Source organism: Xenopus laevis, chromosome 1L, assembly GCF_017654675.1.
Source record: "Xenopus laevis strain J_2021 chromosome 1L, Xenopus_laevis_v10.1, whole genome shotgun sequence".
In the NCBI taxonomy this organism is placed as follows: domain Eukaryota; kingdom Metazoa; phylum Chordata; class Amphibia; order Anura; family Pipidae; genus Xenopus; species Xenopus laevis.
The window spans coordinates 81,248,313-81,265,568 of NC_054371.1; the positions used below are offsets into that span (position 1 = coordinate 81,248,313).

Consider the following 17,256-nt stretch of genomic DNA (forward strand, 5'->3'; position numbering starts at 1 on the left):
AGTAGCTACACACAAGTTTTCTGGCACTAGGTGAAAATGGTGCTTCGTGCACATGCATTGAGGTGAATTTACATAATATTCAGCCTTATGCGACAATGCAGGTTTTGGTGTTAATCAGTCTTAATCAAGTTGACCATACAGTTAAAAGCTGATTGATTGTTATATACGGTATATGTATATTTTAATTAGAGTGTGAAATCACTCCATCTCTGTGAATCCCCCCCCCCCCATGCAAGCCCTACATATGTATTATGTATGTTGGGCTTTGCTGTGAAGCTCATGAAGCTAGTTGTACGGATACAATCTTGATACAGCTTATTTGTGAATATTCCACACATTCTTATATTAGCAGTGGAAAGATATACTATCTGTAATGCTGCAATACATCAATAAGGTTATTTTATACAAGTTTTTTTTTTTTTTATAGGGATTGTTCACCTTTGTGTTAACTTTGAGTAGGATGTAAATGGTCGCATTCTGAGACAATTTGTAATTGGTTTTCATTTTTTATTATTTGTGGTTTTTGAGGGTTTTTTTTTGTTTTTTTTGTTTTTTTACTCGGCAGCTCTTGCAGTTTGCAATTTCAGCAATCTGGTTGCTAGGGTCCAAATTACCCTAGCAACTATGCACTGATTTGAAGAGACTGGAATATGAATAGGAGAGGGTCTAGATAGAGGAGTAATAAAACGTAGCAATAACAATAAATGTGTAGCCTTACAGAGCATTTGTTTTTTTAGATGGGGTCAGTGACCCCCATTTGAAAGCTGGAAAGAGTCAGAAGGCGGCATATAATTAAAAAACTATAAAAAAAATAAATAATGAAGGCCAATTGAAAACTTGCTTAGAATTGGCCATTCTTTAACATACTATAAGTTAATGTAAAGGTAAACCACCCATTTAAGACATTACCCATGTATTACAAAGTAACAAGTACAGTGTGCCAGTTAACGAACCACAAAAAAGCTTACGTAAATGCACTTCAACACTCTCACAGCACAAAGCTTCCATCATGAGCAAACACATTATTTCTTTGGATTTGTGGAATGGTTACACAGTACACTAGAACTATTGTATATTTTTTACCTTTACAGCCTGCAAGACATTTGAAAACCACTTACTTGCAGCAATATTTCTTAACCACTGGCAACTATATCTGTATACAATATATGCAAACATCAGATGCAAAAGTTAATCTTTTTTTCTTTACAAAGAACAAAACAGCTCTTTTGATAAGAGTGGACTCCACCTATTTTTCTATAGGTACGTCCTTCCTATGTACATGCTTAATAAAATATTATGTACGTTCTTAAAAAAAAAAAATCTAAAGACCACTTGCTGTGACTATTACAGTCATTAACTTTGGTTGGTTTCCAAACAGTTGTATACAAACTACTGCAATATTACTTTTACATTATTCATTATAATTAAATCCAGCTGCCGTAACAGAGTTTGTACTTTCACAAAATGGCTTACACTTTAAAATTAACAAAAATCAAAAGAACATTAAAACCATTTTAATAGAAAAAACTGAACACCAAATGAAAGCTGATTAGACATTTATGCTATCACTTTTGAAAAAACTGTGGTATAAGGACAAATCATTTGTGCAAAACAATACTTTGTTGTTTGTAAGCAGATTTATTCATTTATTTGAAGGGAAAGTGTGAATCTAAGCAACTTTTCAATATACTTTTAGTTAAAAATCTTAACTTGGTTTTTAAGTTATTTGAAAATGTCATTTCAACTGAAGCATTTGTTCAATAATTTTGGTTCTCCGTTTTTGACCTGAGTGAGGTTTCCTCCTGGATCCTTAACAAGTTTGCTTCTCCCGCATTAAGTGTTAAAAAAAACAGTATAACGGAATACATAAACAGACAAATAATGCAGCTGCAATTTTTACTGAATGTATATCAGGAAAGTATCTTAGAATAACGTTTTCTTTCATTATGCAGAAAGCAGCTTTTGGGTGAACAGTCCCTTTAAAAGAGCGGAGGGTTACTTACTTTTGAAGGGTCAAACTTAATGATCCAGTGCATGCCTTAATCTTGTTTTGCGCTTCTAAATGAGTCATCCCATCTGTGCTTATACCGTCTATTGTAAGAACCACGTCACCAATTCCAATGTGTGCTTGAGAAGCTTTTCCTCCATCACTTAGCTGTAAAATACAATTAAAAGCAAAACTAGTTAGTCCAACAAAAATCAATGCAAGTCATGAAGCATATGTGGTACGGTTTAACACATCATACCACTTGTCCACACACAGGAATATCAATTCTTGTCCTCCACAGGAATACATTTTCACTAATACTGCTTTTAATAAAAACTTTACCTTTAATTTTAATACTGTACAAAAACCGAATACAGTAAGAATAAACACACATTTTTTGATTGGTTAGATTAACTACAAAAAGGCCAAAATTATCCCATTTACTTTACCTCAAGCTGTTTTTAATACCTTGTTGTTCTAGTCTTGCATCTACGTCTAGACCATGCTCAGTTTAGGCTATTAGTTTTCAGCCTTATTTATGCACTTCGACTGACTTCAAAGCCTTAGGGTTTTGCTGACTTCTGGAAAGTTTGACCTGTCTGCCTCTAACCTGTCTATGTATCTGCATTCTTACTTTACTTGTACCAGCAAATTATAGCCGATACTAAAAGAAGGATTGGGTTGTAGAAGTTCTACCTGCAGGCAAAAACTGTCTGTTGTAGACAGAGGGCAAGAAAAGACGTTAAAGGGATTCTGTTTATTATTTAATTTTGAAATCTGACATGGGGATAGACACGTTGTCAGTTTCCCAGTTGCCCACTGTCATGTGAATTGTGCTCTGACAAACTTAAAGGGAAACTGTCATGGGAAAAAAAAAATTCAAAATGAATCAGTTAATAGTGCTGCTCCAGCAAAATTCTGCACTGAAATCTATTTCTCAAAAGAGCAAACAGATTTTCTTTATATTCAATTTTGAAATCTGACATGGGGCTAGACATATTGTCAATTTCCCAGCTGCCCCAAGTCATGTGACTTGTGCTCTGAACTTCAATCACTCTTTACTGCTGTACTGCAAGTTGGAGTGATATCACTCCCCCCCCAGTAGCCAAACAAATGAACAATGGGAAGGTAACCAGATAACAGCTCCCTAACACAAGATAACAGCTGTCTGGTAGATCTAATAACAGCACTCAATAGTAAAAACCCATGTCCCACTGAGACACATTCAGTTACATCGAGAAGGAAAAACAGCAGCCTGCCAGAAAGCATTTCTCTCCTAAAGTGCAGGCACAAGTCACATGACTGGGGGCAGCTGGGAAATTGACAAAATGTCTCGCCCCATGTCAGATTTCAAAATTGAATATAAAAAAATCTGTTTGCTCTTTTGAGAAATGGATTTCAGTGCAGAATTCTGCTGGAGTAGCACTATTAACTGATGCATTTTGAAAAAAACATGTTTTCCGATGACAGGATCCCTTTAAGCTACTCTTTACTGCTACACTACAAGTTGTGTTGATAAACACCCTCCCTCACGGACACAAGATAACAGCTCCTTGGTACACATGAGAATAGCACTCAATAGTATAAATCCAAGTCCCAAATGTGACTCCTTCAGTTACATTAAGTTGGAGAATAGCTTAACTGAAAGCAGTTTCATCATGAAGTGCTGGCTATTTCTGAAAGCACATGGCCAGGCAAAATGACCAGAGATGGCTACCTACACACTAGTATTACAACTAAAAAAAAAAATACACTTGTTGGTTCAGGAATAAAATTTGATATCACTTTAAATGAAATGAACCAAATGCAGTTCATCTTAAAGAAATGTCATTTAGACATGAATGATAGAATATAAGAACAGGCCATCTTTTAGCTCCTTTCTAAAGAATCCTGCTTATATAAAGACATTTCTGTTGTTGCTTATATGAGATTTTCATTTTTTTATGCATTTCTGGAAGAAACCATCACACCACAAAAATGTAAGCAGAAACCATATGAAACACAAATAAGAACCACTTCATAACCACCAGTAAGAGAATCATCCACTTTGACAAAACAACAAAATATTAAAGATGGTTTTTCAAAACCAAAGTTAGTTCTGGAGTCACGTTCCCTAAGAAAACTGCATTTTACATAAATATGGCAGGACACACAGCTTCCTTCAGCACATGTATAACATTATTAGAATTTTGACAACTAAATCACTACAACAGCAGGGGCCTTAAAAACAAGTCATCAGTGCACAATAACACGTTATAAAAGCTCTAGTACAGCAGCCAAGTTAACTAGAAGATAGCAATATTAAGGACAGAACAAAGATTAACCTGCACTGAATTTAGCAGTTTGAATGTTTGCTCTGAATATTCAGTTCACACTTAATTTTCAAAAGCTGTATTGCAAATGAGTAGACTAACCTTCTATGAAAGCAATGATGAATGAGAAAGTCTTAACTTTTCCAGACAATGATTGTTTAAAGCATGGAAGCCATACTCATTTTTCACAGGTTACTGCAAATTGAACTCTCAGCATTTCTGCCAACGAAGGCAATTTATAGTCATTGTCGTCTAAAAGCTCTTCCCTACAAGTGGCTGTTTCCCATTCTAGAGAGTGGAAAATAGCTGCCTTTCAGAATATTCATTTGAATTTCAATATAGCAAAACAGAATCCAAAAGGGATTAATTGTGAGTTATACCTACATAATAGAATAGAGTGTGCCAGAAGGTATTGTTCTGGAGGCACCTGAGCACATAGCAAACAAAGGGCAATAATGCATTGGACTTCTGTTTCAAACAGAACTCCAAGACAGACAGGGGCGATTCTAGCTCCAAAGCCATCTGAGGTGACTTTCACTCCACTGCCTCCCTTACCCCCCCTTTACTTAAGGTAGTTCAATTGCGCTTTTTATAATCCAGCCTATTGCAGCCGAGTGCATCAGTAAACCCGTCCCAATAAGTCATAACCCTGCTTCAATACGTAAAGAACACACCCCTGTAACCACAGCATGTCCCTTTACTTGGTTTTAACTACTGGCAAAGCTGGCAACCTTACAGAGGCAGCATTCTGCTGAGCCTGATAACCTGCTGCAAACTGCTGCCTAAGGCAACATTCTCATTTTGCTGCATGGCAATAGCTGCCCTGATCTAACATAAGACACAGATTTGGCTGAATCCTTCTGCCCGGCGAAACCCTATGTAAATTAGGGGTGGGGAGGGAAATCACATGATTTTTATCACAAAACAAGGAAGGATTCTGATTTGGTTCGGTATTCGGCCAAATCTTTCGCAAAGGATTTGGCCGAATCCAAAATAGTGCTTCCCTAGATGCAATACCAGCAAATTTGGAATTCTTATAAGAAATTACATAAAATAAATAACTGAGTTCCTTTGATGGAAAACCTAAGCAGACAATGTGTTTGTTTTCAGACTAGAACAATATTGACACTGGGAATACATCGGGAATGCAATTTTTCAAAAAAATTTAGACAGCATTACACATTTGACTTAGATCTCACATTTCCCAGGGGAAAAAAGGAAAATAACAGAGGAAAAACATATCAACCATGAAATAGCTAAGCAATGTGATACGTTGGCATAACAATTCCAAAAATGAAGTTGGCCCAAATCACCCAAAAAAGAGCCTATTTTCTACATTCAAGAAACGTATGAGAACTGGGCAAATATATGTTGTTATGCTTTAAAAAAATAAATAAATAACGGGTGGGGGGCTGAAAAAAAAGAAACTTTTTGCAATGTTGCGCCATTGGTTGGTTCTGTCAGAAATGTATTGGGCCTGTAGGAACCCCCCCAAAAAGATTTTGACAAAGTCTATAGGGACAAAGAGGCCAATTTACTAACACAGTTGCTAAATAGCACCAGTGCTTTTACCAACGGCAACCAATCACAAAGTAAACATAATCGGTCTGCAATACAGCAGAAGATAAAAGGCGCAAAGAGGTTGGTTGCCATTGCCAAGCAAACTGGAACAAGAGAGGAATTATATTAGTAAATAGATTACTTCTAAGGTTAAAAAATGTGTTCATTGTGTAGATTTCTATATACTATTTCTACATGCAGTAGTTATTATAACTTTTTTTACAACAGAGAAAATTGGGGAGAAATTATAATTATTTGTTTAAAATGAACCAAATGGGAGTTGGCCTTGCTGGATATAAGTAATTCAGGGCTTACTGGATATATGCTTGCGGATAATAAAACCCCGCGCTTATTACATTTTTGTTCTGCTCTACATCAGGAATAGGCAACCAGGAGCCTTCTGAATGTTGTTAATCTACAACTCCCAGCATCCCACTAACAGAGGAAGGCTAAAGGGATCTTTGGAAGATATAGCAAAGCAGCACCTGGAGGGCCACAGGGTGTCCATTCCTGCAGATCAAGATGGGTGTCTAAGAGAACATGGACAGCATTTCCCATTGTGCAGTCTCCATAAATCACTGCTCTGTTTGACAGCATTTTAAAGGAATTGTTCAGTGTAAAAATAAAAACTGGCTAAATAGATAGCCTGTGCAAAATAAATAATGTTTCTAATATAGTTAGTTAGCCAAAAATGCAATGTATAAAGGCTGGAGTGATTTGATGTATAACAAGTCAGTCAGAACCTGCTTTTCAGCTCTCTTGGTTTACACAGACTGGTTACCCTGGTTACCAGGCAGTAACCAATCAGAGACTTGAGGGGGGGCCACATGGATCATATCTGTTGCTTTTGAATCTGAGCTGAATGCTGAGGATCAATTACAAACTCACTGAACAGAAATGTACCATGTGGCCCCCCTTCAAGTCGCTGACTAACTCAGAGTTATAGAGCTGAAAAGCAGGAAGTTGGATTCTGGCTGTTTTATTAGACATCTGTTCACTCCAGCCTTTATATATTACATTTTTGGCTAACTAACTATATTAGAAACATTTTTTATTTTGCACAGCCTATCTATTTACCCAGTTTTTATTTTCACACTGAACTATTCCTTTAAACTTTGCAGAGAGTGGATTTATATGTAATTTTTTTATTAAACAGTATATTTAAAGGTATCTTGTTACATTCTAAACACAGCTACACAGTTCGTATGGCTCATTTCACACTTCCTTACCAAAACACAGGTGGCATAATGCAAAGTAAAGTATTTCCATTTTACATATATAAACCCCTTTAGCATGGAGATCATAAAACCCAGGGGCACAGAAACAAAAATGCTTCTGTATATGTTAATACACTAGCATACTTGTTCTAAATGGTGTGTGCAGCGCAGTGATTTAAAAAAAAAAGTGTTCTACTTAGCCAACTCAAAAGCAGGGCTGGCAAGGTCTCTTTCAAATACAGCAGTATTATGGTATTGTACATGGAGTGGATTTACTTACTGCTCCTATTTTATAATAAATATATATTACATACATACAGAGAGAAAAGAAACAGAACATTTAAAACACAGACATAATGAGAAAATCCCAGCAAATATATGTTTACAGTATATACATTATGTTCTACTGCTTTCTAATGTAATTTCCCCAAAAACAAACTTTGCCCAGCAGTGTGCCACAGCAGGATATTCAGGTCAATACAATATACTACCTCTAAACTCAATCTACAGCGATGCTATTATTCCCAAATTTCTCCCTTCTTAAAGGAGAAGGAAAGCTACGGAGGCATTTTATTGCCAATAGATTCCTTCTCCTTTAAAAAAACAAAAATCAATAAAAGCTAAAATTAATTCCATATCAACATATTAATAGAAACAAATGTATAGTACTTCCAGAGTTACACAGCACATCTGTTTCTTCCACATGTGAAATACTATTCAATATGTTACCAATGTCTATAGGTTGTTCCTTCAGGGCAGATAAAAGTGCAAGATCTCAAACTTTTGCATCTTTAACCCAAAACATAGCAACGAGGCGGGTGCCTTGTGAAAATTCTCAGCAGTAAACCTGGTGCGAAGGAGAGAAATTCCCCTGCACATACATAGGAAACAATACACAACGCTGGCTACCAGTGTGATTTTATGGATTCCTTTATAATGCGATCAACAAAATATATAACATTTATTGGATATTCTTTTGACCTGAAGAACACATTTAAGAGCTATGGAATATGCTGACACTCTTATAGTACAATTATCATCCAGTGAATGCAGTTCATAAGCTTCCCCCCCCCCAAAATATATTACTATTTAACACCCAGTTTCTTGACTCCTACCCTTTTCTCCCCCTAAAATTTTTACCCCTTTCTTTCATCTATTTCTACATCCTATTATGAAACCATGCAGGTGGCTCCTAATGAGAGGTACTTAGGATTTCACTGCATCATGGCTTACCAAGTCCTTGTTATACACATTACTAATTACTAAAATGCTGTCGTTTGCCAATTAAGCAGAATAGAAATGCTTTTTTCCCAATCACAGTTTACCCAAATGCTGGTAAACTACAGCTTCATAAGGTGGCCATACACGCACCAAAATTATTGTACAAAACTATTTTTCATAGATATTTGGAGTGTGTATGTCGGGAGACAAGCCAACCAATACAGGCAGAAGGCTTGGATATCGGTCAGATTGTCGATCGGACTAGTTGTAAAGTTTTCATGGTACCCGAACATCAGCCACTATTAGCCCTAAATCGTCAAATACAGGTAGAATTCTATTGTTTCTACCTGTATATCTGACAATTCAGCTTTACACGGCTTTACACGGGTGTACTGAAAATAAAAATCATTCCTGGAAAAATCTCTTTTAGTACAACAATAACACAGATGGATTCTTAAAGCAACACTGCATGAAAGAGAAGTTCAACTTCTAATGTCTGAATATGAACAGCTCGTGCCAGTAAAAATATTTTTCAAGTCAATTATGTTTTCAAGATATTTAAATTTTAACTTTGTTATATAATTGCTTATTTTAAGCAAGTTGCTTAAAATTATTAAAATTATTTGCCTTCCTCTTCAGACTCTTTCCAGCTTTCAAATAGAAAAAAAAGCGCTGTTGGGCTACACATGTATTGTTATTGCTACTTTTTAATTACTCATCTTTCTATTTAGGCCGGCTCCTATTCATATTCCAATTTCTTATTAAAATCAATGCATGATTGTTAGGGTAATTTGGACCTGCTGAATAAAAAGCTTAATATCTCAAAAACCACAAATAATAAAAAATGAAAACCAATAATTGCAAATGGTCTCAGAATATCACTCTTTACATCATACTAAAAGTCAATTTAAAGGTGAACAACCCCTTTAACATGTGATTGCTTGGATTGGCTAAATCATGGCAGTTAATTGTATCACGTGCAAATTAACCAGATAAAATGGGCATGTACAGTAAAGGGATTTTTTGGTCACTCAGCAGTGGGCAGGATCAGAAAACCTAGCGGAACAGAGAACTGGAAAACAATCAGGACTGGAGAAGAGCAACTGTAGTGGTCAATATCTTGTAAATGCTTAGCTTTTAAAAAAACAAAATTGATTATGATTGATGTAATGGGTTGTTTAAATTTGTCCAAAGGTAAACAGCCCCTTCAGTAGTTTAACTTAGGGCTAGTCCACACGAGGAGATTCGGAGAGATTGTTGCCTGGCGACTAATCGCCTCATCTTTTGCGCGACTATCTCCCCGAACTGCATTAGCACAGGCGACTTCTCATTCTAGCCTATGGGAAAAAACGCTGAGGCAGTTCGGGAGATAGTCACGCAAAAGATGAGGCGATTAGTCGCCAGGCGACAAAATCTCCCCGAATCTCCTCGTGTGGCCTTACCCTAAGCCCGCCAAGTAGCAGGCCAAGTGATATAAAAACATAACTAGAAAACAGCAAGATGACTGCTAAAGTGCTAATAGGCAGGATCCTCTCCATGAACGCCAAATTTAGAGAGTTGAAGAATGCAGTGGCACAGTTATACACAGGATTTAGCAAGAAATAATGGATGACAGTTGCAGCATATCCTAAATTATAGTTTATACACAGATATTTAAATATACATTGTTAAAAATGTAGCAGATGTTATGCACAAAAGAAACGTGAAATTGCAACAGGTATGGCACAACGTGGTCACTCAACATTCCTCAACAGGTTTTACAGCAAGTGGTTAAGTCTAAAATATTACTTGACATCAGGAGTCTTTATACTCAGAAAAGCAACATTTATAATAATTTAGCCTAGGAATACATGCCCTACCTTACAATGTCTCTTAATCTACAGTTACAGAACAAGCCTGTAAAACAGAGCAGACACATTTTACTGCCTGCAAACAAGAATAAAAGACATTCTTTTCATGATTATCTAGCATTGCACACATACTTGTTGCTGACTTTCAGTAAAATGAAAAATGTTTATTCTTAAAGGAGAACTAAATTCACTCCCAACATTATGGCACCTGCACAAGTCCTATAACAGTATGACCTGACTGTCAAAAGTGGCCCCCAGTACCTCTGCACCAAATGCAGATTTGAACAGTAGGGTTATTATTTACAGATATGTTTTGATGAATCCCATCCTGCCCCTACACTACACGGCAGTGATCCATAACCAGGAGCATTGCACTGGAACTGACCTGGTCCTGGCTTTCAGTGGTGTAGGTTAATGGTCAACTTTCACCACCTAGAGAGACAGGATGAGACAAGCAATTTTAAAGTGCAGGTCTCCCTACAATGTTCTAAATGGAACAGTAACTTTAAAAAATGTAAGTGTTTTAAAGTAATGAAAATATAATGTAGTGTTGCCCTGCACTGGTACAACTGGTGTGTTTCCTTCAGAAACACTACTATAGTTTATATAAACAAGCTGCTGTGTAGCCATGGGGGAAGCCATTCAAGCACAGGATACATAGCAGATAACAGATACGGTCTGTAGAAAAAATGTTTTCCCCTTTCCACCTAAAGGTCTTTGCTCAAGGCATGTAGCTACCAAAAGCTGTACACAGGACAATTACAAAACAGAGCAGAAAACTCAGCAGTGACACTTCTAATTTAAGTACAGTTTATAGAAGTATAATTTAAGTGTAGTATATTATAATACCTGACATGGTGTCTATTGCAGTAGACATTTATTTGAAGGTATTTTCTTATTTTTCCACCTTTGCTCACATGGTTACAGAGGTATTCTGCCCCTCTATCACCCAATCGGTCTTTCAGACTAAGCCTCCCCATCCAGCACCACAATTTCCTCCCCATCCAGCACCACAATTTGGGAAATGCTGTCCTTTTAGATAATGTGCCCAAATAGCAATTCTTGGCTTGATCTCCCAGATAGTTCATTATCCCCAGTGCACTTCCAATGTGAAGGTTGCTCTTTTCAGTTCTCATCTTAGCAAGCAACGCATTTGCAGCTTTCAAGAGGCTCATACTGCAAATGAGCCGCTTTCCTTACTACTGTTACTGCACAGACTACCCATACCCAGAAGGGAATGGAGCCAATCTAGCACCCATGGAATTGGGCTAAACATTTTGCAAAAGGGGGTCGGAGCAAAGGAAGACTGCTGGTAGTGCATGGCCGGGTATGACCACGGCTACACATAGCATCTTGTGCGACTTATTTCTTTAACAAATTGTCAATGCTGTTTAATTGCACAGTAACAGTATGTGCACACTGAGCTGGTTTCAAGTACTATGATAGCATTTCCCTGACTGTAAATTTTAATTTATTATTGCCTCTGTTGCGTGTTGCTGCTGGAAACATCCACACCGAGAAGGGTATAATTTAACAAGTTCCTATTACTGAGCAGTGACATGTTGGTGAAAGGCATCCAATGGTAATTACTTTGGAAGGAAAATGTCAATAGGATCATTTGCTGCTGCACAGTCACATATAAACCCACTCCTAAATGTGATCTAGCTTTCTAAACTCATACATTGACATCAATTTCATGGCCTGCCATACCCACAATCCTTGGAGAGAAATAAGTACTATATTTCCCAAAACAAATGAAAACAAAATAAAAGATGTTCACATGAAGCTGAAGTTGTAAAACAAGGGGTTTTAACTTAATAAAGGGGCTGTCCACTTTTAAATTAACTTATATGTTGAGGTATGAGAGAGTGATATTCTGAGACAATTTGCAATTGGTTTTCATTTTTTTATTATTTCTGGCTTTTGATTTATTTAACCTTTTATTCAGTAGCTCTTCAGTTTGCCATTTTTTATTATCTGGTTGCTAGGTCTATATTGCAGTGGTGTAACAAGAGTGGGCCAAGCCCCCAAGCAAAAATATCTTTAAAGGGGTCAAACACTCCAATCCCCAGCCTCCCACCCACTTCCTGGCCAAGTCCGCCCATTTACTGTCCTGACCCCGCCAACTTCCCCACTCGTGCCAACTTGCGCTCCAATACCTTGCTGCAGGTAAGAGTGCAGCTGAGGGAGGGGGTATTCTTGTTAGCTATAGAGGAAGCAGATGCAATTCGGGCCGCCCTTTTCTCTGGGCCCCCTGCATCTGCGTGGTCTGTTTCCTCTATAGTTATGCCACTGCTAGCAATCATGCATTGATTTGAATGAGAGACAGGAATAGGAGAGGACCCAATAGAAATATAACTAATAAAAAGTAGCAATAACAATACATTTGTTACTATACAGAGCATTGGTTTTTAGGGTCAGTGACCCCCCATTTAAAAAGATGAAAATAATCAGAAGAAAAAGGCAAATAATTTAAAAACTATAAAAAAAAAAAAAAAATAATGAAGACCAATTGAACTAAACTAAAAAGTAACTTAAAGGTGAACCACTCCTTTAAGACATTCTGGAGCACATTTTGATTTACAACGAAATTTAAAGCTGCACAGTCCTATAATGGATTGTTTGAATAAATGTAATCTAATTGGATGAGTAAAGAACCTTGCTCACCCAGTAACAGACGTGACCTGGGTGTAAAGACCCCAGGTCCGGCACTTAAACGTAATGTTCAAATAGAAGTCGCTGATGGACAAATGGGAAAAACACTCACCCGAAGTCTTGAGTGGTCCGGGTGCATCGCCCCGAACCCGTAGCAGGGGGTGTGTACACTTTCGAGTATAGGAGAAATCGGCAAGCACTTCCGGACGCCACTTCAAATAGGTAAAATTCAACTTTTATTTCAAATGCATTAAAACCATAATGTCCTGACCAGGACATTATGGTTTTAATGCATTTGAAATAAAAGTTGAATTTTACCTATTTGAAGTGGCGTCCGGAAGTGCTTGCCGATTCTGGAGCACATTTTCCCTTACTGGCTGGTTGAATATCTGCCAATGAGGAAAGAATATTAATCTTACCTGTGTTTCCTTTTTTCAGGACAATGGAAGAGATGGCAAAAATGGAGAGAAGGTGAAAGATTTGGGGGCAGATTTATCAAGGGTCGAAGTGAATTCGAGGGAATTTTCTAAGTAAAAAAATTCAAAATTCAAAGTCATTTTTTTGGATACTTCGAACATCGAATAGGATACTACGACTTCGATTCGAAGTAAAATCGTTCGAATATTCGACCATTTGATAATCAAAGTACTGTCTCTTTAAAAAAACCTTGACTTCAATACTTCGCCAAATTAAACCTGCCGAAGTACTATGTTAGCCTATGAGGACCTTCTACAGCATTTTTCTAAGTTCTAAGTCGAGGTAAAATCGTACAATAAAATCGTTCAATTCGAAGGATTTGAATGATTTTACTTTGACCGCAGAATACCCAAATTCGATGAAAAAAGTTTGAATTCGATATTTGAATTCAAAGTATTTAAATTCGATGGCCGAATTTCGACCCTTGATAAATCTGCCCCTTGATGTCACATGACGAGAAAGGTAAAACTAAAAGAGGTTGGCACATGAGCAGAGGGGAAAAATACACTGGCACAATGGAAAAGTGAATAAAGAGGAGAGAACAATATAAATCATCAGGTAAAGATGAAATAAGGATGTCTGGGTGAACTAAAAATGGAAGAGGGACATTAGTAAAAAGGATAAGAAAAGAATTGCTCATGGGAGGGAGAGTTGACGACATAACAGTACACCTTTGGACACAAGCTAAATGTTCACTGTTTCTGTATTTAACAGCTACAAATAATGATAAGAAAATGATAATCGTTTTCTCTGCAGACATACTCACTCACTGTTCTAATATACTCTATGGGGTATATTTATCAAAAAGTGAAGTTAGAGATCACCAGTCCTCTAGAGTGAAATTCCGCCACAACCAATTAATTTCTATGGGATTTTTAAAATAGTATTTATCAATGGGTGAAAGTTCATCCTTTGATAAATACACCTTTCAAAATCCCATCGAAATCAATGGAGTAGAGGAATTTAACTCTAGCAGACTGCGATCTTTAACTTCAGTGTTTGATAAATATACCGCTATGTCTGGCTGCTAGTCATGGATGGTAAAGGTTAAACTCAAGATACACTGGAAATGTAGTCCCCAGGGGGCCAAGCAGCAGCAAGTCATATTGTGCATACAAAGAAGAAATCCATGCTGTTGCTTAAATATTCTGTCTTAGTTAGGACAGACTTGAGCCTCCCACCAAATTCCAACGGATGTTACTGTATAAAAGTAAGATCTGTAAAATATATTGTGCAAAAATCAAATTTTTCCTTTATCTGGAGCAAAATAAGCCTCTAAAAATTCTGTAAAGCTTTCCAAAACAAACAATGTTTCTAGTATTACAGCAGCTAGGTAATAAAAGCTATTTGATTCATTACCACAAAGTATAATTTCACTGAATTAAAAAAAAAACAAGACAAGCATAAGAAAGTTGTAATCCCATATGATTTGGTTAAACTTTAGGAACGGTGGGAATTGGCTTAAAGAGGAATCAGTCATTTGTACATTTGTATCCATAAATACTATAAAACAAATATTCTGTGCTATAGTAGGCAGGAATCCAGAATATGCACTTTAACAAGCTCACTCAAGAATGTATGCTGAGTTTAAATAAGAAAATGTTCATTTGAATGGAGAAAAAGAATATGCTATCCTACAAGTTTCCAGCTGTTTGCAATTTCAGCGAACATTCCAAGTTCTCAATATATGTCAGAGCCAAATATCAACCCTATTATTCTCCAGGGTTTTATATCCATAATGCATTATCTGCACCACTTCTCATACACCTGCATTTTTCAAAATGTCAAAAATTTTGTATGCATGCATTTTACGAAAAATTTCAGATACACCAATATCAATGATGGCCCTAATTTTTGGCTGGGCAAAATATGTAATATTCAAGAACCTCATATAAGTATGCCAATAAATGTTCCCTACATATTAAACTCCTCTGCATGCTCAATTCAACTTTTAGTTAGCTAGTTAGTTAGTTAGTATCTGAGGTCATAAGTCCACAAGATGGATAAATGTTGGACCTTCAGTCTCCTTAAAATAAATACTTATGAAGGATATTTACTCCTTACATCAAATGGTCAGCCAAAAAACTATTCGGAATGCACTGCCATGGTAATCCTTTGTGCATTATACCAAGCACAGCGCCGATTCGTACCTTAGGGCCGCCTGAGGCGGCTCCTGCAATGCCGCCCCCCCTCGCCGACTTACCTGTCGGGAGGGGAGGCAGGAACACTAATGCGGAGAGCGCAATTGCGCTCTCTCGCATTCGTAAAGCCGAATTTCCGGTTTAAAAACCGGAAATTCGGCTCTTAAAGGTGCAGGAGCGGCTTTTTGCCGCCCCTGGAAACCGCTCCGGCGTTTGCCGCCTGAGGCGAGCGTCTCAGCTCGCCTCATTGGCGGCGCGCCCCTGACCAAGCACATTGCTCTAACCATAAATGCAAGGTCATCTGAAAGAAGGCAATAAAGCTATGGGATCCAGAATGCTTGGGACCTGGGGTTTTCTGGATAATGGATATTTACATAATTTGGATCTTCATAACTCAAGTCTACTAGAAAATCATGTAAACATTAAATAAACCAAATAGGCTGGCGTTGCTTCCAATAAGGATTAATTATACCTTAGTTTTCATCAAGTACAAGGTGCGGTTTTATTATTACAGAGAAAAAGGAAATAATTTTAAAAAATTTGGATTATTTGGATAAAGTGGAGTCTATGGGGTAAATTTATCAAAGAGTTAAGTTCCGCCACTAGAGTGAAATTCCGCAGCTCTCCATTCATTTCTATGGGATTTTGAAAGGCGTATTTATCAATGGGTGAAAGTGAAATTTCACCCTTTCATAAATACGCCTTTAAAAACCCCATAGAAATGAATGGGAAGTGGCGGAATTTCACTCTAGTGGCGGAACTTCACTATTAACTTCACTCTTTGATAAATATACCCCTATAGGAGGCAACCTTCCCGTAATTCAGAGCTTTCTTGATAATGTGTTTTGGGATATCGGGTCCCCTACCTGTATTGTTGAATGGATGTTAAGGTTACAATTGAGTCAACATTGATGTTTTTGGTGCATCCGTAGTAGCATGTGCAAAAATCTCCATGCAGTATAAAAAAAAAATATATGGGTATTTTCCTTAAAGGTAGACAGCTGCAGCAAAAACAATAGTTATCCACACACTCCCATTAGAAGTTACTTTTTAGCATTACTTCACCGCACTCCATGTTATCACATTAAATTAGCATGTGAAGTTGCTGCCATTAGTTTAAAAAAAAAAAATTGTCTGCATTTTTTTCTCCTAACACTTTGGCAATAAACCGGTTTGACATGATCCTCAAGTAACTACTCACTTCTTGAGAACAAGGTATCAGCCTACAGTACTCTTAATTTATATAAAGATTTATTTCAAGAGCAACTAAAATGCAGTGACATTGACTGCATGATTATATTGGCTGCTGAGTATCTGGTGTAAATGGTATGCAAGTCTTTATGTTGTTTTTGAGCTAGAGGCACCTTATTAGGCACCAAATTATGCAAGACAGAAGTCATTGCTTATAGATAATTATATACCAGCACTATTTGTAGTTGCCCATAAAAAAAAAAAAAAAAAAGGAATGCTGGTTAGGAACAAAACTGATAGTCCTACACATCGCATACACAACAGAACAGCTGTGCAGACGACACAGAGCTGAAATGCTAGGCAACAAAACAATAAAACAGAAAACATGTCTATTTGGCATGAGTTACTCCCTCGCCTCAAGGTGCATTATCTCATAACATTTTACATCACTTCAAGTTTCTGTCTGCATTGGAGAAGATCCCTCATTCCTAATTTTTCGAACAATAAACACATTATATGTACATGAAGAAATAAATAACTTTAGTGTTGTGAATTTCTGAAACCCTGACCAAATGTTATTGGGTCATTGTACATTTTTTGGGTGGAGATTTTAATCCTATGAGGTTTTATGTCCTATGGCATAAA

General features: G+C 37.1%; 1 protein-coding gene across 16 annotated transcripts in view; it reads right to left on the reverse strand.

Moving 5' to 3' along the window:
• Positions 1–17,256, reverse strand: part of pdlim5.L (PDZ and LIM domain 5 L homeolog) — a 159,980-nt gene that overhangs the window by 77,293 nt on the left and 65,431 nt on the right. For all 16 annotated transcript variants that reach the window (XM_041579355.1, XM_041579379.1, XM_041579310.1 and 13 more), the window contains 1 exon segment: positions 2,004–2,155. In XM_041579355.1, coding sequence (XP_041435289.1) covers positions 2,004–2,155 — 152 coding nt within the window.